The 27837-nt window shown below is 37.3% G+C and overlaps 3 protein-coding genes across 7 annotated transcripts in view; 1 reads left to right on the top strand and 2 right to left on the bottom strand.

Moving 5' to 3' along the window:
• LOC308705463 (lysosome membrane protein 2-like) overlaps positions 1 to 20264 on the bottom strand; it is a gene marked incomplete at its 3' end in the record, with an annotated part of 40370 nt that extends 20106 nt beyond the window's left edge. The window contains exon 1 of the mRNA XM_081390486.1: positions 20007 to 20264. Coding sequence (XP_081246612.1) covers positions 20007 to 20129 — 123 coding nt within the window. The 5' untranslated portion in view covers positions 20130 to 20264. The remainder of the gene's footprint in view (positions 1 to 20006) is intronic.
• On the bottom strand, positions 3928 to 18496 carry LOC308705787 (uncharacterized protein). The gene is made up of 4 exons (XM_081390983.1): positions 16986 to 18496; positions 16618 to 16900; positions 16367 to 16524; positions 3928 to 3990 (listed from the first exon to the last, which is right to left on the bottom strand). The coding sequence occupies exons 1-4, from the start codon at positions 17372 to 17374 to the stop codon at positions 3951 to 3953; spliced, it is 870 nt and encodes a 289-aa protein (XP_081247109.1). The 5' UTR covers positions 17375 to 18496; the 3' UTR covers positions 3928 to 3950.
• Positions 20265 to 23752: 3488 nt separating the features above from the next.
• Positions 23753 to 27837, top strand: part of wdr7 (WD repeat domain 7) — a 125860-nt gene continuing 121775 nt past the window's right edge. For all 5 annotated transcript variants that reach the window (XM_081391890.1, XM_081391893.1, XM_081391891.1 and 2 more), the window contains exons 1-2: positions 23753 to 23893; positions 26846 to 27017. In XM_081391890.1, the coding sequence (XP_081248016.1) occupies positions 26859 to 27017 (159 nt within the window). In that variant the 5' untranslated portion in view covers positions 23753 to 23893; positions 26846 to 26858. The remainder of the gene's footprint in view (positions 23894 to 26845; positions 27018 to 27837) is intronic.

Below are 27837 nucleotides of genomic sequence, written 5' to 3' on the forward strand. Positions count from 1 at the left end.
CTGCTTTTGGGTTCATTCCTGCCATCCGCATGACAGTATTTGGATCAAAGTGATCCAATCCAAGGTTCCTTTAAAAAACTGGCATAAAAGTAAAATGGATCAGGTGATCCTGGATAGCAAAACATGGGATATCCAAATCTGGATCAATTTGATCCAGATTACATTTTTTGAAAAACTGGACCCTGGCGATATATTTGATAATCAGACCTTTGAAGATCTGAAAGAGTGTTATAATCTTCCAGGACATTCTTATTTTCTGTATTTAAAGCTGCACTATGTAACTTTTTAAGTTGATTCTTAGCAAAAAACATTTAATAATAAAGTGTAATTGCTACAGTAAATTGTCCATAACTTATAATAATTTATGATACATTTATAACATATCATAAAAACAACATAACATGTTATGGTATATATTTTGCTGTGTTTTGTTGTTTTATAATATAAAAAACTAAATACAAGACATAACATGACAACATAAAAACATGATATATATTTTAGGTTGTAAAATACAAAATAAACAAAAAACAACAGCAAAACAACGTGCTATGGTTATGGCATTCATCACACTGGAAACAGAAGGTCAAGTTGAGCACATTGCATTGTGGGATACAGTATTCAGACTAGGTGTCACCTGACCGACTGCGCTACATTGCTGAGTACTCAAATCAGTGGCGGCTTGTCCATAGGGGGCGCTGGGGCGCCGCCCCCATCAACATTTCAGAAATTAACATGTGTAAAAACATTATATTAAAATTAAATAAAAATAAATAAACAATAGTTTACTCATGTGCCGGCTGGTAGTAAGAGCCTCAGAATTTAATAAAAACTGTCTTTAATCGATTAACTATTTACTATGTTTTTCAATACGTTTCATGGGCGAGGGACGCCGGACACATGGGTGTCTATGTGAGTACACAAATTCTCGGGCAGCATGTGACCTGAAGCTGGTCTCTGATTGGTTTCTTAAAGATCCTCCTCGGGGCGCAAGTCGTTGCGTCCCTGGCCAATCATAATTGGATACATGTTATTTTATCCAATCTGATTGGTTCTCGTCGTCACCTGTCACTCAACTGTACGCTGGCTGAGTTCTCCTTGCTTGCTACTAGGCTGATCACTTATTATTACGCAATGGCAGCAGTTCATCCAAATTCTGTTATTTATTTACAAAAAACCCTTTCGCTTGAAGAAAAAAAAGAAAAAGATTAAGGATCTCGGACCGGAACAACCAGATTTACACATCCAGCAGCAGGCAAGTGACAGAGGACGAAGCATGGTAACGTTAAGTGTGTGCGCCATGGTGATGCAGGATTGACTGACAGCAGATGAACTCTGACACGGTGGGCATCGCAGTACTGTACAACAGCCACGTTACAACAACAAACACATGCTAACTTACGAGACGTTGAAGAGAGACAGGAATATGATGGCAGACATCGCAAACATATGTTTCAATGTGCAGTTTTTTTACATATAACGTTAGACGTCGTCTTTTTGTCTGGTAATTTTATTAATAATCTTCACTAAATTAGCTAAACACTAAGTTAGCATGAGTTTTATTTATTTAATATTTATTTAACAGGGACAAATACATAGAACATTGCTTTATAAAGAATACAAAGTAGATGCCATGCAATTCATAAAGCTTGTCTGCTGAAGGAAGCATGAAGTGCTCTAATGTCCTGGAAGTCCAGAGTCAATGCAGCCGTCTACCAGGACATTTAGAGCACGTCAGGCTTCCTTCAGCAGACAAGCTTCATGAAGATGCTTTATGAAGATGAAGATGATTTTCAGCAGGATTTTCACCTGCCCACACTGCCAAAATAACCAAAACCTGGTTCAATGACCATGGGATTACTGTGCAACTACTACAGTGTGATTTCATGTAATATTCTAATTTTCTGACATTTAGATTTTGTGGGTTTCATAAGCTGTAAGCCATAATCATCAAAATTATAACAAATCAAGGCTTATAATATCTCACTTTGCAAGCAATCAGCCTTTTTTTTTTTATAAAATTAGTTTCACATTTTAAGTTGAATTCCTAAAATAATTTAACTTTTCCATGATATTCTAATTTTTGGAAAGGGTCTGTATATAAAGTAGAGCAACATTATGTTAAAGTAGGAAACATGCTTTTTGTTACTACTTTGTTGGTCTGAAATGTAAATAAAAATAGTTTTTTAAAACTTTGATAAAACTTTTTGATAAAACTTTTTTGTTTCTGCTTTGTATTTGTATTTGCCCCCTCCCCTCCCCCTCCCCCTCCTCAAAAAATAAATAAAAAATGCGCCCCCCCCCAAAAATAATTATCACCAGCCGCCACTGACTCAAATGTAAGATTTCTAAATTCCTCAAATCCTGATGAAGTTCCTCCCTTTTGTTCCGCCTCCACCATCAGATCATCAGACCTTCAGCCAAAGCACCAGCAGAAACATGAAGTATCACAAGAGCTATGAAAGATATTCAGCCATGACTGAAATTATTAGATACTCTGTTATCAAACGCAGCGCTCAGATAACCTCGACCCAGCCTGTGCACGGGTGATCGGACTCTCGAGGAGCGCTGAGACATCGATCCCTTCCCGTCTGCCAGAAAACAGGCCAGAGACCAAGAACAGCAGAGACCCAGAAACCAGCTTTATAGTGACTCAGCACAGGACACACACACACACACACACACACACACACACACAGAGAGAGAGACAGACAGACACATACACACACACTTTCTGGAGTTGGACTATCACTAGGAATCAGGCCCTGCAAACATATCTCCACAGCACATATATTTGTGTAACGGGTGTGTAACGAGGAATTGTTATTCAGAGTTAAAGATAGTGATCTTCACACTCGCGTACAGACGGTTAACCGCTAACAGTTTACTATATTAATGCGGTTCACACACATTTCTCACCTCTATAAATAAAGACACTTGCTTGGAAAACAAACTGACACTCAGTTCAACACTTTAGAATAATAATAATTACTGTTTTGGGGTTGGAAAGACTCTCTTCTGCTCACCAATAGTGCATTTATTTGATCAAAAATACAGTAAAAACTGTGAAATATTATTATAATGTATAGATCAGCTGTTTTCTATGTGAATATATAGTAAAGTGTAATTTATTCCTGTGATCAAAGCTGAATTTTCAGCATCATTACTCCAGTCTTCAGTGTCACATGATCCTTCACAAATCACTCTGATATGATGATTTTAATGATGTATTTTATTTTTCAGGATTCTTTGATGAATAGAAAGTTCAAAAGAACAGCATTTATTTGAAATAGGAATATTTCATAACATTATAAATGTCTTTACTGTCAATTTTGATCAATCGAATGCGTTGATGAATAAAAGTATTATTATTATTATTTATTTATTTTATCTTATTGACCCCAAACATTTGCACTTTACTTTGCTATAGACATCTCATTTTCCTTCTGCGATCGAAATTATTTCATGAAATAGATTATTAAACAAGAAAATTCTAAAGTAGAAGTGATTGTACTGTGCCAGCAGGGAAAACATGCTGAATGCAGATAAGAAAATGCAACTAACCCTATAAATGTGCATAGCTAAAGTAAAGGAAAAACATTTCAGTTCAGATGTTTCAGTGCTGATACGACTTCACAAACACCACTAACTACAGTGTGTGTTCTTAACAGACGGAAGTGGGGAACAAACCGCTGATTTTCTCCTCCTCAGGCTCCTCCTCTTCTAGTTGTGGATGGTGTTTGACTCCCTGTAGAACTGAAGGAATGAGATCAGAAATAAAATAAAATTTAGATTTCTATGATCTACATATGTGTATTTTAAGATGTTTTGAAGGCCAAAAAATTTGATAACAATATCTTTAAAACCATGTCACACAGCTGATTATTTTTCTCTTCTCATCAGCATCACACTCTTTTTCTCTTTGTTTTTCTCTTGCTCTGTCTCTTCTCCTCCTAAAGCTGAACTTTGACTGATAAAGGCTTTTCATTTTGTCTGTCAGTGAAGAAAGTAAACATAAGGTCAACTGATGGATTGTTTTATGAATCATTTTCTCAGATGCGTTCATTTACTGAAAGCTACTAGGAAAGCTAGGTAGCCTAACTAAGTTTATTAAATTCATTCACAATATACACATTCATTATTGATCTTATTCCTAATACAGGGCCGTAGACAGGGTTTTATAATCAAAGAGGTCCTACATTTACAGTTTTTTTAATTGCTAACATCCTTTTGTCAAATCTGTAATCACATTTTCAAAACTCTAAACACAATTAGCATAACATCGGTCTGTTGTGGCCATACCATTAACAAAATTCATGTTGTTTTCACACAAAATGCAGTCAATTAACACATTTCTAGAATGCCTACATTTTCTTTACATATAAGCATACCCAATACCAAAATCATGGATCTTTATAGTGTTTTTTACAAATGCTTAAACGCAGCATGCCAGAAATGAAGACCTATTGTTCCAAACCATAGATACATTATAAAGCCTCTACTTCTGCAACAGTATCAGCTCAAAAGTATTGAAACAAATATTTAAAAAATTGATTCATACAGCTGATAAGCATTTTTAAATTACTGATAATTAGAGTAAGCAATAGCTGAATCTCAATCAGAGACATATCCAGGTGTTTTAGACTTTCCGTTACATGGACATACACAATAAAAAGGTGGTCTTTGGATTGGTTTTGTTCAAAGCAACACATAACACAGAGTAGAAAAAGAAAGAAAATGTCTGCACGAGGGAGAGGACTAGTTAGACGAAGGAGAGGACTAGATGGTCGAGGGAGAGGACAAGATGGACCAGGGAGAGGACAAGATGGACCAGGTAGAGGACAAGATGGACCAGGGAGAGGAAGAGATGGACCAGGGAGAGGAAGAGATGGACCAGGGAGAGGAAGAGATGGACCAGGGAGAGGACAAGATGGACCAGGGAGAGGAAGAGATGGACCAGGGAGAGGAAGAGATGGACCAGGGAGAGGACAAGATGGACCAGGGAGAGGAAGAGATGGACCAGGGAGAGGACAAGATGGACCAGGTAGAGGACAAGATGGACCAGGGAGAGGAAGAGATGGACCAGGGAGAGGAAGAGATGGACCAGGGAGAGGAAGAGATGGACCAGGGAGAGGAAGAGATGGACCAGGGAGAGGAAGAGATGGACCAGGGAGAGGACAAGATGGACCAGGGAGAGGAAGAGATGGACCAGGGAGAGGAAGAGATGGACCAGGGAGAGGACAAGATGGACCAGGGAGAGGAAGAGATGGACCAGGGAGAGGACAAGATGGACCAGGGAGAGGAAGAGATGGACCAGGGAGAGGAAGAGATGGACCAGGGAGAGGAAGAGATGGACCAGGGAGAGGAAGAGATGGACCAGGGAGAGGACAAGATGGACCAGGGAGAGGAAGAGATGGACCAGGGAGAGGACAAGATGGACCAGGGAGAGGAAGAGATGGACCAGGGAGAGGACAAGATGGACCAGGGAGAGGAAGAGATGGACCAGGGAGAGGAAGAGATGGACCAGGGAGAGGAAGAGATGGACCAGGGAGAGGAAGAGATGGACCAGGGAGAGGAAGAGATGGACCAGGGAGAGGAAGAGATGGACCAGGGAGAGGACAAGATGGACCAGGGAGAGGAAGAGATGGACCAGGGAGAGGAAGAGATGGACCAGGGAGAGGACAAGATGGACCAGGGAGAGGAAGAGATGGACCAGGGAGAGGACAAGATGGACCAGGGAGAGGAAGAGATGGACCAGGGAGAGGACAAGATGGACCAGGGAGAGGAAGAGATGGACCAGGGAGAGGAAGAGATGGACCAGGGAGAGGAAGAGATGGACCAGGGAGAGGAAGAGATGGACCAGGGAGAGGACAAGATGGACCAGGGAGAGGAAGAGATGGACCAGGGAGAGGAAGAGATGGACCAGGGAGAGGACAAGATGGACCAGGGAGAGGACAAGATGGACCAGGGAGAGGAAGAGATGGACCAGGGAGAGGACAAGATGGACCAGGGAGAGGAAGAGATGGACCAGGGAGAGGAAGAGATGGACCAGGGAGAGGACAAGATGGACCAGGGAGAGGACAAGATGGACCAGGGAGAGGACTAGTTGGACCAGGACAAGGGAGAAGAAGAGGTAGGGGAAGAGGAGTAAGAATGCGTGGTGCTGTTCAAAGGAGAGTAAGAGCTGTTGTCACAGATGGAATCAGAGCCACCATCATAGACCATGTGATAAACCATGGTCTATCATTGAGAGAGGCTGGTGAAAGAGTCCAGCCTAACCTCAGATGGTCAACCGTTGCTTCCATTATCCGGATTTTTCAACAAACCAACAGGTAAGTCATGCATTTCATTAGAGCTATCAATGCAGTTGCTATTTACTGTATTACAGTAACTGCTGGCCACCAGAAGTCACAAATACAAATATGTTGCATTTTTGTTCTTCTAAAGGACACAATGACATCAAAGGCCATGTATGTTTGTCCTTTTTCGTTTTTATCACTGACAGCAATTTCATATTGCTAATAAAGTCTTTACTGCAGCAATTCTGTCACTTACTGTTTTTTTCCAGTTGTACATTGTATAAAGTATTGATGACTCCTTAACATTTATATATTATGTTGTACACATCTAATGCACCATGAATTCTCTCACACACATACAGCTGAATGAATGAAAAAAAAAAGATTTCATACTGTATGATCTATACAGAAAGAACTGAAACATGACAAGTAATGCAGTTTTTGTAATGCCACCAACTGTTAGTATTTTGACAGTCATTGTGGTATGATTGACTATGTGTTCATGTTGGATAGAAAACGAATGCTAAAGTTTTGACCGAATTATTTGATTTTGAAACGAGTTTGCAGTGTTTTGATAGAGTTAGTGTATATTGAAAAAGTTTTTAGCGTTTTGAAATGTAGAGTTTGTATTTATTTAACAAACTGTGGTTTTGGTAAGAAAATTAACTATTTGGCTAATTGTGTGATGTAGGTGTGTTGCTGTGTTAAGAGTTTAGAAAAAGTATTTTAAGAATTGGCAAACGCTTCTTAGCAATTGAAAAAAACTGTAAGGTTGTTAGGGGGTTCAGATTTTTTATTTCTCTGATATGTGCATTTCAAGACATTTGACGGCAAAAAAAGGATAAGAAACAGCTTTAAACCAAGCGGCAACATTCTGATCTGAAAAATGAAGCCTACCCGGAAGTGCGAAAAACTGCAATACATCGAAAATCCGCTAGGGGAAGGTCCCAAAAGGGAGCAAATGTCCATAGACCCCATGTTAAAATGTCCGTTTTCACAGCATAAATTCATGTTTTTACAGGTTGGTCCCATGGACTTTTATTGTATTTTTCGATAGGTTCCGAGTGCCTGACAACCATGAGGGCTGTGAATTGTTTTCTAACTCGTTAGTTTAGATCGTATTTAGATATAAAATGTATGACAATAAGGGCGTGGTTAACTTTGATTGACAGCTTGATTGACAGCTGAAAAGGCAGCGCCACGGAGAATGACAACATAAGAAGCGCCATTTTTTAATACAGTTGACATATAATACTACTGTTTCTGTATCATGAAATGTAGTTTTAAGAGTTTTTCAGGCGAGAATGTAGTTGTTTAAAGCTCAAATCTGTGGTTTATTTAAAGATTTATGAAAATTGTATCCAGTTGTGAGATCCAGTGATGACCGGGCGCTCAGCGCGATGTACCCCGCCTGGTACAGCCTTTCCTTGGCTAGACGTTCTGAGGTGCCGCTGTCTCTGGCGTCTCTGTAGTGGTTAAACATGAGATATAATTCGTCTTGTGTATATCTAACGGGCGATTTTTGGTCTCGTAATGTAAATCTATAATTTGTTCCCTGGGCAATCGTTTTGGCTGAGGGGAAGTTTCATAACTTTATAAGCTATTTAACTGTCCCGTTGTATGGTTAGACTAGATCGAGCGCTGACTTTTTATGTTTGACTGAATTGTTTGCTTTATTTGTATAGCTTCTTGTAACTTTACCTTTTACTTATACTTTAATAATAGCTAATATTAATAAAACTGAAATTTAACAAAAAGAGACTGGGTTGAGTTTTGTCATTTTAAATTTTAATACAACGAATATGATCTGTAATGTTGTTTACTGCAACATCTGTTGTTTAGTACAAATGCACATATTGCCTGGACCATATTAAAATGTTTAATATTTTTATATTATATTTAAAACGAAAAGAGGCAGCTTTGTGTTTTTCGTTTTGTTATAAATAATAATAATAATAATTTGTTACATTTATATAGCGCTTTTCTCGACACTCAAAGCGCTTTACATAGAAGGAGGGAATCTCCTCAACCACCACCGATGTGCAGCATCCACCTGGATGATGCGACGGCAGCCATATTGCGCCAGAACGCCCACCACACACCAGCTTACTGGTGGAGAGGAGACAGTGATGAAGCCAATCAGTATATATGGGGAGGATTAGGAGGCCATGATGGACAGAGGCCACTGGGCAAATTTGGCCAGGATGCCGGGGTTACACCCCTACTCTTTCGAAAGACATCCTGGGATTTTTAATGACCACAGAGAGTCAGGACCTCGGTTTAACGTCTCATCCGAAGGACGAATAGGCAAACATTATGTGCAGTGAATAACATTTGTGTGGCTATAATGTGTGAGATTTCTTTAAATGAAAACAAAAGAGTTAGTATGGTGTTTTATAACATATTTCGTTGCCTAAAATATACACAGAGATAACCGAAGTAGCAGAGCGAGCTGAGTGATGCGCGCTGTGAAGGTGGGAGGGGTTAGGATTTCCCTCTCCAAGATTTTCCAAGATGGCGCCGCCCATACCCCCCATAAACGGCTTCAAACTCGTTCTTCAGAAAGTCTATGGGTGACGTCACAGACGCTTTGTCCATATTTTTTACAGTCTATACTTTAAACCCTTGTCAGCGGGCAGTAGATTATTTGTCAACACCTGCTCTCACTTCTTATCCATCACTCTGTCTTTTTCTCTCAGTCTCCTCATCTTGCCCTGTCTCTTCACCTCCTAAAGCTGAACTTGTTTCATTTACTGAAGGCTACAAATTGTATTATATTAATTCTCAACATGTATACATTCATTATTAATCTTGTGCCAAACATGATGAAAACGGCTAGATTGTTTTGGATAGATTATAAAGTTTTTACTGTAAAAAAGACTACTGCTCATATGTTAAATATGTAGTATGTGATGTTTGTCAAAAATAAAGTAGGTAAATTGAATTATCAACTAAGATGTTATTATAGTGTTTATTCCAATATTCAAACTAATGAATCATTAATTTTGAAATACGTAGGATAAATGCATACTTTTTACAAAGAAAGATTACACTTGAAATATTGTTAAAACTGTAATTGTTGTTGATTTACATGTGAAAACTTATAAAAAATATATTGTCAATATAAGCCTTCTCATTAAATTATTTATTATTGTTTTTTATTTGTGACACATTTGGGGAGAGGATATATTCCAAAACTTTATTAAAATATGGTATGAGAATTAACTGCATAGTTACTACAAATGTTTACCTTGGATATTATACAATTTGCATGCATACAAAATAAGTCCTCGCATTCTTTCTTGTGGTATACCCTCTCAGTGACACACCTGAATGAAAGGCTCATTATGCAGCTCATTATGCAGGTCATTGTCTACTCAGGTGTGAATCACATCATTATTCATGATCATTCACGCCCCCACGTATTGCCTTTCCAAACAAAACGTGTCTTGCAAAATTTAAATCAATATATTGTTTTATGTGAATGATTAGGCAGGATGATTTTAGATCATTTTGAAGCAAAAACTCTAGGCAACAACATCCATTAGTCAAAAGTCTTGTGGACACATATTTAGTATGTGTTTTGTGGCCTTATTTCAGAAACTTTCATTTTTAGTTTTTTCAATAACCATGCATAAACATTATTCTCTCAAAAATACAAACATGTACATACATGTTGCTCACATATTATGGTAGCCCTGTTTGTGCTAAGGGACTGTTCGTTTTAAGACTGTTCGTTTATTTAAGGGGCTACCGGAGGAGTTTTGAGATCTATAGTCCAAATAGACTTGACCCTCCCTTCGCCAGCAATACATTTTTCTATGACCCTCCAAACTGATTGTGAAAAAGGCATGACCCTCCCCGATAATTTATTGATTACTTCTGTACTGGTTTGCGCTTGGCAAAGATGTCAGATAGCCATTGTTTTTTTACAACCATGACAAACGACTTACGCCCGTTTCACACATACTCCGTTTGCAGTGCGTATGCGGTGCGTCTTTTTTTCTGTACCCATGTTAGAGCTTTCACACTGCACGCGGATGCGGTCCGGCAATGCATTCGGTGCGTATACAGCAGTGCAGAGATCGTTTCCGCACCGAGTCTATTTCTGTTGTGCTGCACGCGCTGAATTAAAGTGACAGCACATGGTTTGTGGTCAAAATGAACCCAGATTGACATGAAAATATAATAATCTCACCATAAATGCATTTAATTAAATAAAATGTAGTAATCTCACCATAAATGTATTTAATTAAATAGGCCTACTACTATTTTTCCAAGGTAAAGCAAGGGAAACTACTAAATTTACCTCAACAAGGCGACATAATGAACAACACTCGTCTCATTCGTGGAGGTGGAAAAACAAGTTCTTTGTGAGATACAATATTGTATTAAAATTTAAATGCAAAAGAAAAGGCATGAGAGTCGGCTGTTTTTGTCAATTTTAAGTTTTAATTTAAAATGTTTGTGATTTTAATATAAGTACATGGTTAAATATTTTACCACTTGCTTGAGCAACTTAATATATAAATCTATATACAAGTAATGCATTGAATAATACGTTTAAATTGTGTTTAAACGTGAATACGTCTATTAAAGTGTGTATATGTGTATGAAGAGAATCGCAATGCTGACAACTTTTTTTTTAATAAAAGTTGCTGATAACTTCTGGATTTGAAATAAAACTAGTGAGTATGTGTTTGTGGTACAGCCGCGGATCAGCTGCACACTGCAAACGCAGCATACAGTATGTGAAAGCACTATAGCGGGTGCTGCTCCTGCACATACGCCCTTCACACGGAGTATGTGTGAAACATGCGTTAACTTCTGCTTTCTCATCTTACACATCACACTGCACTGTTATGGTGGCCATTTCAGCAGATTTGCTCACTAATATTGTTGAGGAAACATAAGCATGGAAACTAAAATATGGTAGTGCACATTCTATCAGCTGCAGTTCTGGCGCCTCAGTCCCAAACTCCCAATGCTGTAAAACTTGACGTACATTCACATCACATGTTAATGCAGCGGTAGAGTTACACTCACAAGACACTGCACTTATTCGCAATCATAAAAGTGAATTATTTGCTTGTGCTTTAAAGCTTTGCCGGCTAAACATTTCATAGGCGATCTGTTCTGACATGATGAATTTTTTCTGAGCGTGTACGCCCCGAAGCACGCACACTCTCAAACAGCGCCAAACTGGATTTTTGTTGGGTCAGACCCATCTACTAGCGATGGAAAAATATGCACAAAACAAGCCACTTTGAAATTTTGCTTTTTTTCATGAATACAAAAGTTGGGTGACCCTCCCCCTAAACTAAAAAAAGCTGGATGACCCTCCCCTCAACAAAATATAAAAAGACATGACTCTCCCCTATTTTCCTCCGGTGGTCCATTCCATAAATACCAAACGGTCCCTAAATAGTGTAATTACACCTTTGCCATTAATATGCTTATAAGCAACTGAAAAAAGCACAAATGTCAGGGCATGTCAAAACATCTCAAGGACCCCAAAAACCCCTTAGACCCCAGAGGGTTAAAGCTCAAGAAAATGATTAGATTGAGCGGTTTATGTTTCTGATGACTTCAGTAGATCGTTCTCTACACTGTCTGATGAACTGTCATGTGATGTGATTTGATGCAGACGTGGCATTTATGAGAAGCTCTGAGAGGGAGAGTAGCAAGTGGATGAATGCAGAATGTGGTGAAGACAGAAACACTGAGCACATGTTACACGTCACTCTCTGATTACACCGAATGAGCACATGCTCGTCTCTGATGACTGAACACATCGTGCTCGTTTCTGTAATGAGGTCCACTGGAGGCAAGTTGAGAGATGAGAACCCATGTGCAGTTTATTATACTAAAACAAAACATGAAACAAAAACATGGCATGGCGTGGCATGAAAACAAAAACCAAAGCATGAGCATAAACTTACACAGCAGCAGACAACAGGAAACAATACTTGACCAAGACACATGGCAAACATGAGGGCTTAAATACACTGACTAATGACAAAACAAGGGACACCTGTGAACAATGATCAGACAATAAACCAATGACAAGACATGGCAGGATCACATGACAAACAGGGAATCACATGACAGACATGCAAACAAGACATGACACAGAAACATGACAAGAACAAACCCAAAACGTGACAGTTTCCCGCCACTCCATGTTCCATTGGGGTTACCGAGCTTATGAAATGGTAATGAAGTAAATTTAAATAAAAAAATAATTTAAAAAATAAAAACAATCAATATAAAACACTTACTAAATATTAAATAAATCATAAAAATGTAAGTAAATAATAAAAAAACACTACAAATGTAAATAATTAATATAAAACACTTACTAAAATTAATATATAAATAAATCATTGAAATTAAAATAAATAATTAAAAATCAATACAAAACAGTTCCTAAAAATTAAAATAAATAATTTAAGACTAAAAATAATCTATACAAAACACTTACAAAAAATAAGGTAAATCATAAGAAGTTAAATAAATCATTAAAAAATAAAAATAATAAATATGAAACACTTACTAAAAATTAAATAAATCATAAAAAGTAAACTTAATCATTAAAAAAATCTGCATAAAACACTGAAAGAACTAATTTTCCAGCTAAGACAAAACTCACCCCGCAATAAAGCCATAAAACGCACCCTGGAAAGAAGATCTCAAAGACAGAGCACAGGACATTGTCTTGTCCAAACTTATCTCTTTTCCTATCTCTGCATCCCCCTCTCCCTCCTCCCTTCCTCTTCTCATGAGTCAAGTCACCAAAAGTTCACTAAGAATGTCTATATATCACATATCTTGTGAATCTATTGTTTTTCCTTTGTTTGGTATCATTTTAATTGTCTCAGTGCGATTGGTAAAATGGTCTTAATTTCATTGCAGTCATTGGTTTAATGAGAAAGACTGAGAATCCTGTTCTCCTCTCTGGGTGATGTCTCTTCAAGATATCCCCCTGGGGTACATGAATTGACCCAAAACAACTCTAAACAATATTGGTACAACCCTTTTGTTCTGGTCTGGGTATTTAAGGTGACAGAGCAGTCTTTGGGACCCTTTACCAGGATCATCCCCCATACAGTGCGGTTTCAGTGTTTTCCCATTGGAATGGGAAGGAATACATTGCTTATTTTTAGAGTCAACTTTGAGTAAATTATGTTGTGTATTTATTTCTGAATTGGCTTTTAATCATTTACTTGTGTAATTGGCATGATACATTTTCACCTGACAAATAAATGTTACATCTTGATTTATTTTGAAGTTTCCTAAAATCATTATTTTAGTAGATTATGAGGAGGCTGGTGCTACCGCAGCTCTGTGTCTAGGATACACTGTAAAAATTATCGTGATTTTAACGGTAAAAGACTGTAAAAATGCTACAGGGAAAAACTGTTAATTGGTTAACAGAAAGTTTCCGTACTATATACGGTAAATAACTGTGATAGATTTAATGGTACATTTAATGTAATTTTACTGTAAAATGCGTTTTTAAAAGTGAAAAAGAACAACTCATTGTATAATTTAGAGTGAAAAACCGTAAATTGACATTCTCACAATTCCCTGTGTGACACCTCACATTTGATCTATTTTTGTTAAAATAACTGTTTCTTCATAGTTTTCTTAGTTTGTTCTAATCAGTTATGTACATTAGGGTTTTATGTTACATTTAATGTTGTTAAATGAATGTTTATTGCATTTTTTAAATTTCATGTGTGTTACCATGATGGTGTTTAATGTTTGTGTGAATGACACTGTGCAGCTTCTATAATATTAACTTTCTTGTGGAGGAGCTGCTTGTGATGAACTTTGATTGATCATGTGACTTTCATCACTTCTGTGATTGTTGGTTATCGGTGTATATTGACAGAGCGCAACGCGTCATAATCTGAAGACCACGCCCACCGGGGGGGGGAAAACAGTCCAGCGGTCTCCATTGACTTTGCATTGCGAGAGGCTGCCTCCTTGTCATTTCTTGCTTCTAACAAAAATAATGCCTAAAAGCTGCTATGTGACAAGGTGTTCAGCAAACAAGCAGAAATAAGTTTTCATAAGCTGTCGACCCCAAAAAACGAGCGTTTGAGGACATAAAAGTGGATACAGGCTGGAACGAATGGGTAAATTGTTGGATCCTGACACTCAGTATGCACTAAAAATACACCACGTGTGCAGTAAGTTAAACATTTGGTCACTGGTGAGTCAAATATCCAAATGTCAGTTTTTTATATTATATTTCTGTAAGATAAACTATCCTGTGTTGCCGATTACGGTCTCCTCCAGCGGGCGTACGTTAGTTCTCAGAGTAATGAGACACGTGACGCTCTGTCTCAACTGCCTGTATTCACTTTTATGTCCTAAACACTCGTTTTTTGGGGTCGAGAGCTAATAAAAACTTACTTCTGGGTTTTTTAGCTTGTTTGCTGTACACCTTGTCACACAGCAGCTTTTAGGCATTTTTCTGTCTTTTGTTAAGAAGCAAAAAATGACAAGGAGGCAGCCTCTCGCAATGCAAAGTCAATGGAGACGTTTTGATTGTTTTCCCCCCGGGTGTGGGCGTGGCCTAAATACGCTCTGTCTCTATTGCAATGGTACAAAACAGATATTAATACTTCAATAGGACGTTAAATTCACATTATATCAGATAATGAATAAATTAATTTTATTACTCTAAATTTTAAGTTAAATCTGTAAAACCAATAATGTTGCTACCGTATATTTGACGGTAAAGTACTGGCAACTACAGCTGCCGTTTTTTTTACTGTAAAAATCACGGTTGAATTTTTTACAGTGTAGGTAAAACTAAAGGCGCATATGAATGGAGCAGTAGGCACGTCATCTGAAGACCTTTTGATTTCTGTCTATCACTGACTTGGCCAGTTGTACGGAAGTGCTAAATAAACTACACTTTTTTCTATGAGTGAGCAGTTGGCAACCGACTTAAGAGTTTTTAGCAAACCCTGCACCCAGTGGCGTCATGCCCATTCAAAGTGAGGGGGCACGTGCCCCCTCAGATTTTTCCTCCCTGAAAATTTTTTTGTCACAACTTTATTCCTATTATGCTCCATAATATACCAGAGCCTATAACGACTCAAATGTATTCTTCTGGATGTGTAATAAATCGGTCAGCATCAGCCCGCCTCTTTTTCCTAATATGGTGTCTGTGTATCAAATCTACGCACGTAGCGCTCTAGAATCTTTGCTGTGTATGTTCAAGCAACTCGCACGTTGAGCTGGCAATGTTTTACAGATGGTTTTGAAGTGGTAAGTGGGCAAAGCAACAAATCGGCATTGAATTAGTTATCGGATGATATTAAAAGGTAGTGGGGTTATTTGTGGTTGACCTGGAAATTTTAACTTGATCAAAAAGTTATGGATTTGATATTAGCTGCGAATTCAGAGCATTAACTTAAGTTGTGTCAGTGTAACGTTATCGATAGCTAGCCTAGTCTAACCGTAAACTAGTTGGCTAACGTTACTGCCATACAATTACAAAGCTATAGTAACGTTATCTGATCGGTTTTGAAACATCTGTCTGTTTAGTCTTGTGTCAAAGTCTCCAGCTGGTTCAATTGTTTTCAGCACTGAAATCTGTCAAACTTCTTTCAAAGTCCTTCATCACATATTACAGTTTTTTCTGATTGCTTAAGCACAATTTTTGTAACTATTGGCTATTTTTGCAAAACTCTACACACAAATAAGAAAACCTTTCACCCAATTATCAAAACATTGTAGTTCTCTTGCAAAAGCGAACACAGCTAGATTAACTCTTCACACCTTCGTAAAAATGGTGTTTTCGTATCAAACAGTAAACACAAGCCATCATCTACTAAGCACACAATGTGCCAACTACACACTGATGGTATGAATACAAAACACATCTGGCTTTTGCTTTCTCTGTGTACAGATGTCAATTTGAGGTCTTACTTTTGTCATAGTGTCATGTAAACATACAAGGATCCAAACTTCAAGTATTGGTGTTTATTCACACTCATCAAAACCAAAGACCAAAGACAAAGTCAGAACACAAAATATTAATTTCACACATGGTTATGTTACCACCACGTTGTCCTGGGACATTGATGATGGCACGGTGTCCAATAATGTTCCTGCCACGTCTCCTGGTTTTACTGAGGTTAAAACCGGCCTCATCTACAAAAAGTAGCTCATGTCCCATGGCATCTGCCTCTAGCTCCATCACTCTCTGGACAAGACAAAACAAATGCAACACATCAGGCCCATGCACAGCACTACAGTATGCACTTCCAAATTCAGAACCAATGACACTATAGCTTACCTGCACATAGTCATATCGCAGTTGCTTTACACGTTCTGTGTTTCTCTCGAAAGGAACTCTGTAAATTTGCTTCATTCTTATTCTGTGGCGCGCAAGTACACGACTTAGTGCAGAAATGCTTACACTGTGTATATTTTGAAAGATGGTGTCATTATCAATTATGCGCTGTTGTATTTCGCGCAGTCTTATTGCATTATTGGCAATCACCATGTTCACTATATGGGTCTCTTGCTCTGGAGTGAACATTCTTCCTCTGCCCCCAGCATCTGGACGTCTAGCAATTCTGTAAAGTAACAATTTCAGTATTTTTGCATGTATGGTACTGTTGTGTTTCTCATTAGAGTATGGCAATGCTACAAAGTACTTACCGATTCTCATTTCGAAATGTCCTAATGATGCTTGCCACAGTGTAGCGGCTCAAATTAGGCTGAACCCGTTGGCCAGCTTCCCTCAGGGTCATCCCATGGTTGATGACATGGTCCACTATTGTAGCTCTGATGTCATCAGTTATTCTATTTCTCACTCTTCTTACCCTTCCTCTTTCCCCTCCTCGTCCTCTTCTTGCTCCTCCTTGTCCTCTTCCTCTAACTTCCTGTAACCCTCTCGCTTCTTCAACTCCACGTCCTCTTCCTCCAACTTCTTCACCTCCACGTCCTCTTCCTCCAACTTCTTCACCTCCACGTCCTCTCCCTCGGCCTCCTCGGCCTCCTCTGCCTCCTCTGATTCTCACTCTTCTCACTCTTACTGCTCCTTCCATTGTACTCCACACAGACAGCTTACCTGTGGCTTATTTATAGTGCTTAGGCTGATTGCAAAGTGAACTAATTATCTAAAACAGTTTTCACATGTGAAAGTGTGCCAGACAGTTGGCAAAATAGTGTTAATGATAGCCATACATGTGTATAATTTTGCTAGGAGTGTGTTGGAAATTTGGTAATTGTGTGTAAGCAGTGAGTTGTGTTTAAAGTTCTGCAAAAAGAGTGTTGTGCAGTGAATTGTGCCTACAGTTTTGCAAAGTGTGTGTTACAAAATTGCAAACTGAGTGCAAAGCAGTGTTTGTGCTTTTAGTTTTGCAAACTCAGTGAGTGGTTTTGCTATACGTATTAATAGTTTTAGAAATTGTGCTACAAGAATCACTATTAGCGCTTAAGCATTCAGAAAAAACTGTAATATTAAAATAACTTAAATTCAGAGCACCACAAAGTCAGACCTCAGCACCTTTATGTACCTTTAATGTAAGATCGTTTTAGGTCACATACCAATTTAAAATCATAACATAAAAACTGCAATGGTACTGTTTTTAAAATCATGTGTAGTAGGCCTAAGTGTGTGTGTAAACATGCTTTAATGAAGTAGACTTCAAAAGCTTTTGAATTTTAGCTTACAGTTCTTTCATCAACCTGTCTTTTACATAAACTTACAAAATAGATACTTTAACTTAGTCCTCAGATAGAGGAGGGTTGCTGCTCCCAAACTGCATTGAAATGGTATGTTTAGCAGCCAGAATTAAAAAAATTCAGGGGGAGAAACCCCTGACCCCTCCTAACATGATCCATATCACCCAGGCCCGGCGCCACGAGGGGGCAAAAGGGGGCATTGCCCCCTCAGATCTGATTTGTGCCCCCTCAGTTTCATTTTTGTATTTATGGTTACAAATGAAATGTTTAACCTTTTGAGCGGTACAGTCCCATATATGGGATTTTTTTTTATTTCAGTGCCCCTGAGAGTACGGTCCCACATATGGGATTTAGAATGTTCGGTTACGTGACATAACGGCCAGATTCAAACTGTGCTTTCGCGCGTTGGTTGGCGCTGAGCCAGAGTCGGACGCGCTCAGCGCTGTCATATATCACAACTATGCAGTGTTTTCAACCTCACAATTTTTATTTTAGGTTTCAGACAATTAAATACACATTAAGCACTAGTAAAACAATACATTTGGAGTTTGTAAAATACACACCGATGTCTGTGGAAGCAGCAATAACAATCTATTCAAATATAATTTGCCGACGTGTGCTATTCATCATATCAGACAAACACAGTGGAAGTAACTATAAAGTAGTTTACTCTATTCTTCTATTCCACTTTCTTGCATGTATTTCGGGAGAAATTGATGACTCACAGGATTCTCAGAACGCGGCGCAAAGAAACAGCCATCTCACGTTATAGATCAAGATCAAGATTATTTATAAAGGTTTTTAAATGACCAAACACACTCACATACACATTTTTTTTATCAGATAGTTGATGACATGATAAGCAAGTTTGTGAGTATTTTGAATCAAAAAGGAAAAAGGAAATAAAAGCGATATATCCGCGGTGTGTCACGTGACAAATATGACGCGTTGCCATGGAAACATTAAGGGGGAACGTTCTAAATTCTAAAATAACAGTCGCCTTGAAAAAACTCAGAGTCAGTTAGAATATTAAAATTAAGCGTGAAAGGGTTAATATATGCATAATAAATGAAGCTGGCTTATCTTTTTTTACTAAGCAAGTTATTGTGTATTGTTCATTGATGGTATAAAGTTAAGCCCCCTTAACAATTTCACATGCCCCCTCAGTCATTTCATTCTGCAGCCGGGCCTGATATCACCCGTCAGAAAACATTTGCAACGTCTCAGATTGTGCCCCCCCAGAATTTTGGCTTGCATGACGCCCCTGCCTGCACCCTCTGACCAAGATCAGACTGGCGAGGCTGTGTCCGTGAGATCCACGTAAACCCGGGGCGTGTGACTCTGTGCGGCATCGGGTCCCTTAGTGAATTATTAATTGAAAGTATGGGATACTCAGAATAATCAAAGATATAAAATTAACTCATAATCAGTATTTATGACTATTTTCTAATCAGAAACACGATGTGAATTTGATTGTCATTTGAAATTGGAGTCAGATTAAGCGCAGAGCTAAAGTAATATTGAAACTAAATTCCAATAAATTAAGTGAACTTCACTGGAGCGCTGAAAAGACATACACGCATTATCCCTTCGCCCAGGCCGTTGGATTCTGTCGTTGGGCCAATGGATGGTCTTTACAACACTTACTAAAAAAAAAAAAAAAATCATAAAAATTAAAATAAATATTAACTTTAATAAACACGATTAATAAAACACTTTAAAAATTAAATGAATAATTAAATAAAAAAAAATCACTATAAAATAGTTACTGAAAACTAAATAAATCATAAAAATGTTCAATTAAAAGAAAAAAACTTATGAATAATGTAAAAGACAAAATATTATACACATTTAAAATGAATAAGAATACAATATTTTGGCTGACAAAAAAGTTCACCGTCATCAAGCCGCAATCAAACCCAAACCTCACACAGAGTAAGACACAAGCAATACACTCCACAATGATGAATGGAGATGAAAACAGTCTCTCACCCTCTTCAGCTTGTTGTGGATCAAGGTCTGGAAAACACCGGACACAAACAGTGCGATTCCCGAGACCAGGAGAAGAGCGCCGATGACTCCGGACGAGAACATGCAACAGGAGCCTTTCCTCATGGTGCAGGTGTAATAAAGCTGAGGCTGATGAAGCGATTCCTCTGGACGTGTGTGTGAGGTTCTCCTCCTAAACACACACACAGGGTTGAAAGTTCAGCACTTGCAGCAGATTTGCATGAGATTTTGTATTTGAGTGAATGAGTGCAGTATGAGGGGCGAACATCATCCAGAGTGGGAGGGAACAGAGAGAGAGAGAGAGAGAGAGAGAGAGAGAGAGAGAGAGAGAGAGAGAGAGAGAGAGATGTATTCCATGTTCTTAACATATTCAATTATAAATCACCCATTAAAAAAAATCATTATCAATTAAAACCCAACCCCCCATACTCATTCACTGTAACCAGTGCTTCCTTAACACCCCATCTCCATTTAAAGAAAAGAACATTATTAATATGCTTGTAATATGTATATTCTAACCACTCGTGCTTCCACTAAGGATTTGAATAAAGCCACAATACAAATGTCTCTTCCTGCATTTTTTTTTTCAGAATTGCTAATTTAGCTTGACCTATGACAAAATTAGCAAGTACACATTTATTGTAAAGATTTCCTATAACAACAGCCCAATATAAATAAGCTATTAGTATACAGAAACCCTAATTTTGTTATTATTTTTCTCAACAGTTCAAAAATAGGATCAATAGGGCAGTCACAAAACATATGAAAAATAGTATCAAGAGCATCACAAAATAGGCAATTCGATGTAACATTTTCATTCATCCTTGCAACAAATTGATTTGTAGCTAGGATCCAATGGATCAGTCTCTAATGAAGATCACCACATCTCTTAGCAATTGGAGGTTTATACAGAAGTCTCCAAGATGGAAAAGTATCTTCAGATATAGAGAGTTGAGATCTCCATTTAGTATCGACTTTTCCTTTCAATTGACCCAAATGTAAAGTTTTAACGCATATGTGATACAATGTTTTCCATAACCTTTTAATAAGGAAATAGAACCAGAGTCATCAATGCCACATTCTTTAGGAAACACCTTTAACTGAGGAAAGTTCAGCCATACAACATCATCTTCCAAAACATGATTAACAAAGTGATCAAATGATCTAAAAGACCAAACTAAAAGACAGATCAGAAAACTTTTTGACAAAAGTTTTCTTCATTAGGAATAATTGTTTGTCAATACCTATTCCACCAATATCTTTAAGTATAGATCTTCCAAAAAACACCCAGGGCACATCATTTGAACTATACAATAGTTTCTGCAATGTTTGCATCCTCATTGCCAAGATCTTTGACTCCAAGCCCTTGACTGAGCTCTGCCACTGGAAGGTAAAGGACTCCTGGAGGAAGCCAATGACATCCATCCCAGAAAAAACTTAACCAATGCTTTTTGAACACTATTAAGCAAGTCTTTTGGAGGGTCTAGAACAGTAAACTTATGCCACAACATTGAGGCTATTATGTTATTAATGACCAAGCATCTTCCTCTAAAAGAAAGTTGCGAAAGTAGCCATCTCCATCTCTGAAGTCTACCATTAACACGATCAATTAATCCCTCCCAATTCTTCTTTTCATATTGTTCATTCCCAAAATAAACTTCAAGCATTTTGAATCCATCCCTGCCCCATTTACACTGTTTTGGCAAATTTGGAGGTACAAAAATTTGCCAATCACCCAGCAAAATTTTTTCCCAATTAATGCAAGCAAATGATGCTTTTTGAAAATTATTTAAACAAGAAGTTAACCTGTTAATATCCTCAGAATTTTTTATAACTATCGTTACATCATCCGCATAAGCAGTGAGTTTATTGGGGCATTTTCAGGGGAATCAGGAAGAGAAACACCACATAACTGTTTCCTCAGCATAATTAAAAGCGGTTCTAGAGACATCGCATACAAGGCCTGATAGGGGACAGCCTTGCCTTATGCCTCTGGTCACTGAAAAAGATCTAATCAAAGATCCATTAATCTTAAGCATACTATAAATATCACTGTACAACAGCTTAATACAAGATACAAAGTATGGACCAAATCCAAAAGCTTCCAGAGTCTTAAACGTGTAGTGATGGTCTACTCTGTCAAAAGCCTTCTCCTGGTCCAAAGGAAGTAAACCAATGTCCAACTTGTGTCTTTTTGCAACAGTAATGATGTCTCTCACCAAGAATAAATTGTTAAAAATTGTCCGTTTAGGGATGCAAAAAGTTTGATCCACGTGGATTATGGTTGCCATATGTTGTTTGAGTCTGTTAGTCAATGTTTTCGACAAGATTTTAAAATCAACACATAACAGTGAAACTGGTCTCCAGTTTTTTAGGCATCCAAGGTCTCCTTTTTTGGGGATCAATATCAACATTGCTCTCCAGCAACTTAAAGGCAGAGTCCCTCCATTAATGCATCCTAAAAGGACGTCACACAAATCTTGGCTCATTAGTTTCCAAAAGGTTTTGTAAAATTCCACTGAAAGTCCATCCGACCCGAGGCTCAACTCCTTAACAGCCTGTGAAACCTCAGAGAAGGTTAAAGGATTGTCAAGCTTTATCCTTTCATCCTCTGAAATGTTTGGCAAATCCTGTAAAAATTGGCCTGTTGTTGATAAAGACGGTGACTTTGCGCCACCTACTGGCGGGTTTAATTTTTTAATATTTCAAAGCATCTGTTCATTTTACCATCACTGCATATTCCTCTATTGAACTTTTTTTATTATTATTATGTAAAGCATTATTTCTTTTATAAAGGTATTTGTAAAGGTCGATTTAAAAATCGATTTAGAGGGGCAAATATTGTCCCTTACTGAAAAAGGTGCGACTGCAGAGAGGGGGGTAAGCAGAAGGATGTTAAAAGCCTCAGTACACCACGCTAAAAAGTTTGAGAACCACTGATGTGGTTCTTTCACTAGTCTTGATTGTGTTTTACAAGTCTCTCTGCAGTCAGCAACATAGTATTTTCTTTGGGTTTATCTAACCTTGGTTGATTTTTTTTTACGAAGACGTTCTGAACCTGATCTGCAAATATCGACCCAAGGTATTTTTGTAATGATGTACTTGCGCCTCCTGCAGGATCTGTTGACTCAACAGTCAGAATTACTCTCGGTAAATCTAAAAACCTACAATATCAGATTAAATGGATAAACATATTATCTCTTTAATTACAAATTAATCATATTAATGTGATTCTGTCATCCTTTGATCTAATATTTCGCATTTAGGCCTATTCTTCATCTTATAAATGATTACCTGTGACATAAAACTGTTTCAGATGCAACTTGGATGTTTCACAAAATATACAACAGTTTTCTCTGCATGAAACTGAATGTAGCCTATTTCCTTAAAATGTCTGCAAAAATATGTAGCTATGAATACCTTTAATCAACCAAGTGGATGCTGCACACTGGTGGTGGTTGAGGAGAGACCCCTGATATGATTGTAAAGCGCTTTGGGTGTAGGCTACAGTAGTACATATGAAAGCGCTATATAAATGCCTCATTCTATTCTATTCTATTCTATTCTATTCTAGATATGTATTTCTGATTTAAACATATTAGAATGTTTACATAATTACAATAAGCTGTTAAATATATGTAAAATGTGTAGACTAAAGACATAATCATTTCGGCGTTTCTCAATTTAGTGTAACAAACAGACACAGCGGACTCGGAGGCCGTGGCGATGACGTCATAGCATGACGCAATCACGCACGAGCGTGCTCCTGTCAGCTGATCAGCGATCCGGTGCGGAATCAACGCTCGTCGCTGCGATATTTTCATAAAATAAACGACATAACGAACATGAGACGATAAAGACCGGCTCCGGTGAGTAAAACACACACCGACATTCAGTCTATCACACAACCGGACACTAATAGTGACGCGCTGTCGTATAATAATAATGATAAACACACTGATGAACGGGCCAGAGGTCAATATACACAGGTTCTTTCTACACAAACATACACACTGACATCATTTACTGTACATTCATATGCACATTGAACACATAATGAAGAGAACAGCATCCGCTATATACACACAAACATACAGCCACACATATTCGTGTATATCACATCTACAAACACACTATACATACACAATATATTCATGTACACTATTAACATTTTTTTCCAGCTCAAAATATACACACAGGTTATTTTCAGTCCAAATAAATGAATAATAGTGGCTGCTAATGGTCAGTGTGCTGACAGACATGAACATGATAGTAAAACTGTAGTAAAAGAGTCATTTCTGTGCCAATAAAAGAATAGCAATTTCCAACAGTAATGATTGTTTTGAAACATGTTTCCTAATCAGCCATTGGTCAGTCCAGCATCAGATAGTCCCACTGTGCATCTTTGACCCATACAGTAATTATTTTTAGGCCCAGACTGAATGTATGTGTGCATATATATATATATATAGTGAAAATATATACACACACACATATACACACAAATACAGTATATATATACACACACACACACACACACACACACACACACACACACACATATATATAATCATACACACACACACACACACACACACATTTATGTTTACAAACTTTTATGTTAGATGTGATTGTATGTAGCAGCCCATGATATTAATGTCACTTATGCGTCAATCAAATTTTTTTCTGGCACATAGTCACATTTTATATGTTTTATAATGGATTTGCATTCTCAGCATCATTTTGTTTTGTTAATTATTATAGTTATTACCTTTATTAAGGGTTTTATTTGATTGTGTATGACAGGTCATATGTTAAAAAGCATTAAATCATGCTAGCATGGCATGGAGCTCTAATTTCCCTGAAAGTATAGGCCATAATCTCAACATCAGCTGGTGTTTGGCTGATATCAGTCTGGTGATGTTGTGTGTGTGTTGTTGACTTTCAGAAGGATCAGAAAGCTTGTGAATTCATTGGTTGTGTTGTGCCGTTCATTGATTACTTTGAGAGGGTTTGGTTTGATTCGTCTGCTGTCGTGAGTGTGTCAGACAGACCGAGAGCGACGGCGGCGTCAGGAAAACACATCATTCTTTCTAAATCGGCAGAGGAATAGTTTCAGGATGAAGTTGGTTCATGTAGTGAAAATTAAACACATGTTTCGTCGGCTCAGGTTTAATTTGAGGAGACCCAAACATGTCAGGTAAAGCAAGTCAGTTTTATATACGTGTGTGTGTGTTTTAATTCATTAATGTTGAGAATGATCTGCATTATATTTATTGCAATATGGACAGAACAATTGAATTTAATTGAAGGTGATCTGTGTTCATTGAACAATGCTGTCATTTAATTCTGAAATGTTTTATAAAACAGTTTCTTGTCTTTTAAATATCGCTGATACACATGATCTTGGGTTACGGTTATGTATATCTGAATAAATCTGGTTTAATTTCCATTATGCAAACGGAAATTAGCAGCCATGGTGAATGTTAAAAGCTTGTTTTGTCGTGTTTTATTGGACTAGCACTTATAAAAGTGTTCAATAACAGCATTGATGTCCGTTTATCTGTACGTTACATAACAAGCACACTGTGTCCGTCTGAATTCTGCTTCGATTTTATTCTGGTGTGATTTTAATTACCAGTTCAATCTACAATTGTGCTCCACTTTAATATCACATAGAGGTCAGATGTTACTGTCTGTTGAACCCATCATCATTCATGTGAACTTGGCAACTTCTGTGTGTTGTATTAAGTGACGGATATTGATTTTAATGTCAGTTTGAGGTTAATCTGTGATGTTTGTCAATCGTGACTGAATCCCAGTGAAACTCTAATGATCTGTTCGTCTGCTCTACTTACAAACACGCTCTCTGTCCTTATATGTCATTTACTCTATAGTATTTGTATTCTGACATTATATACATGCTGTTTACTGCAGGAATAGTACAGTACGAGTATGCTAGTGTGCTACTCCAGGCCAAATATATCCAATGAGTGTCATAAATAAGTTATTTCATCATAAATATCAGAAACCCACTATAAATGAAACATTTTTCCATTGTTTTCTTTGACATGCTCAAATTCTGTAAACTACAAGCAAGAATTGTAAAAAAAAAATATATATATATATATATATATATATATATATATATAATTATTTTAACAATAAAACTTTGTAAATAAAAAAAAACCTGTATGCAATAATTTAACAATATTTTCTTTACAACATTTTAAAAAGATATAGCATTTATATGAACTCTTTCAGTTTGATATTTGACTGAAAATCTACAATTTAGCCTATTTTTAATTATGTCCTTAATTAAATGTCTGAATAAAACTGTTGTCTGCTATAATTTATTGAAAAGTATGTAATTTTTGTAAGAATTCATAGACTATAAAGCCTATTCTTAGCAGGCAACAGTTTTATTCACTTTTATGAACTGAAAGTGTTTATATAATTGCTATATCTTTTTAAAATGTTGTAAAGAAAATATTGTTAAATTATTGCAGTAATTAATTAATAAATTAATAAATGAATAAAGTAATTAATAAATTATTATTAATAAGTTATAAATAAATTATAACTTATTAATAAGTTTTATTGTTAAAATAATTGTATTATATTAATTATAAAACAATGATATTATATATTCAAATAATTGTTTTGATTATTTTAATTTCTACTATTCTTACTTTGACCAGGCCTTTTGTTTTCACCTGGGCTTTTTTCTCTACTAGAAACTCTTCTCTTTTTTGTGTTTTGAGAATTTCCAACAATGACTGTGTCTGATCACTGTTTCCTTTTGCTCTCTCTCTTTTCAGTATCGCAGAGAACATGTCAGGAAACAGTCTGGTATTACCCATAGTTCTGTGGGGCCGCAATGCCCCCACTCACTGTATCTCCAGCCTGCTGGTGATGGACGATCTGGCCACCATCATCACCGGCTGCCATGATGGACAGATCTGCATCTGGGACATGACCTCAGAGCTGGAGGTGAGAGGTCACAGCGAGGTCGCGCATGTCTTTTTTTTTTTCATTGAAGGGATCGTTCACACAAAAAGGGACATTCTGACATCGATTACTCGCCCTCGTGTCGTTCCAAACCTGTATGACTATTTCTTCCACACAATGAAAGTAAAGGTGAAAGCAGAAGCTCGGACTTCATTTGTTCAAAACACTAATTCATCCAGTAATGAAACAAGTGAAGTCTTTATGAGTGAGTCATTGAATCATTCAGTCAGGAGATTCGTTCAAAAACACTGAATCATCCAGTTATGAAATAAGTGAAGTCTTTATGAGTGAGTCATTGAATCATTCACTCAGGAGATTCGTTCAAAAACACTGAATCATCCAGTTATGAAATAAGTGAAGTCTTTATGAGTGAGTCATTGATTTATTTACATTTACATTAAATCATTTACCAGACGCTTTTATCCAAAGCGACTTACAAATGAGAACAATACAAGCAGTTAAACTAACCATAGGACAACAGTATGTATTGTAAGTGCTGTGACTCTTCCCAGTTTAGTCTAAAAAATAGATATAGAGTATAAGAGAAGAGAAAAGAATGACGATTCATTCAAGAGATTCGTTTAAAAACGCTGATTCATCCAATAAAGAAACAAGTGAAGTCTTTATAAGCGAGTCATTGAATCATTCACTCAAGAGATTCGTTTTAAAACGCTGATTCATCCAGTAATAAAACAAGTGAAGTCTTTATGAGTGAGTCATTGAATCATCATTTAAACAGTTTTTTTTTTTTAAACAAAAAAAAAGTAAAATTAATTAAATATTTTTTTAAATACATAGCGGC

Source organism: Scardinius erythrophthalmus (genome assembly GCF_964197995.2).
Source record: "Scardinius erythrophthalmus genome assembly, chromosome: 17".
NCBI classification, from domain to species: Eukaryota; Metazoa; Chordata; class Actinopteri; order Cypriniformes; family Leuciscidae; genus Scardinius; species Scardinius erythrophthalmus.

What these genes read in the sequence shown, in the direction of transcription:
- LOC308705787 (XM_081390983.1), bottom strand. Translation starts at nt 17,374, where the DNA reads ATGGAAGGAGCAGTAAGAGTGAGAAGAGTGAGAATCAGAGGAGGCAGA. An exon ending in ACATTTCGAAATGAGAATCG is followed by an intron (nt 16,901 to 16,985) that starts GTAAGTACTTTG and finishes GTTACTTTACAG; the next exon opens with AATTGCTAGACGTCCAGATG. An exon ending in CGTGGTGGTAACATAACCAT is followed by an intron (nt 3,991 to 16,366) that starts GTGTGAAATTAA and finishes CTTCACTGACAG; the next exon opens with ACAAAATGAAAAGCCTTTAT.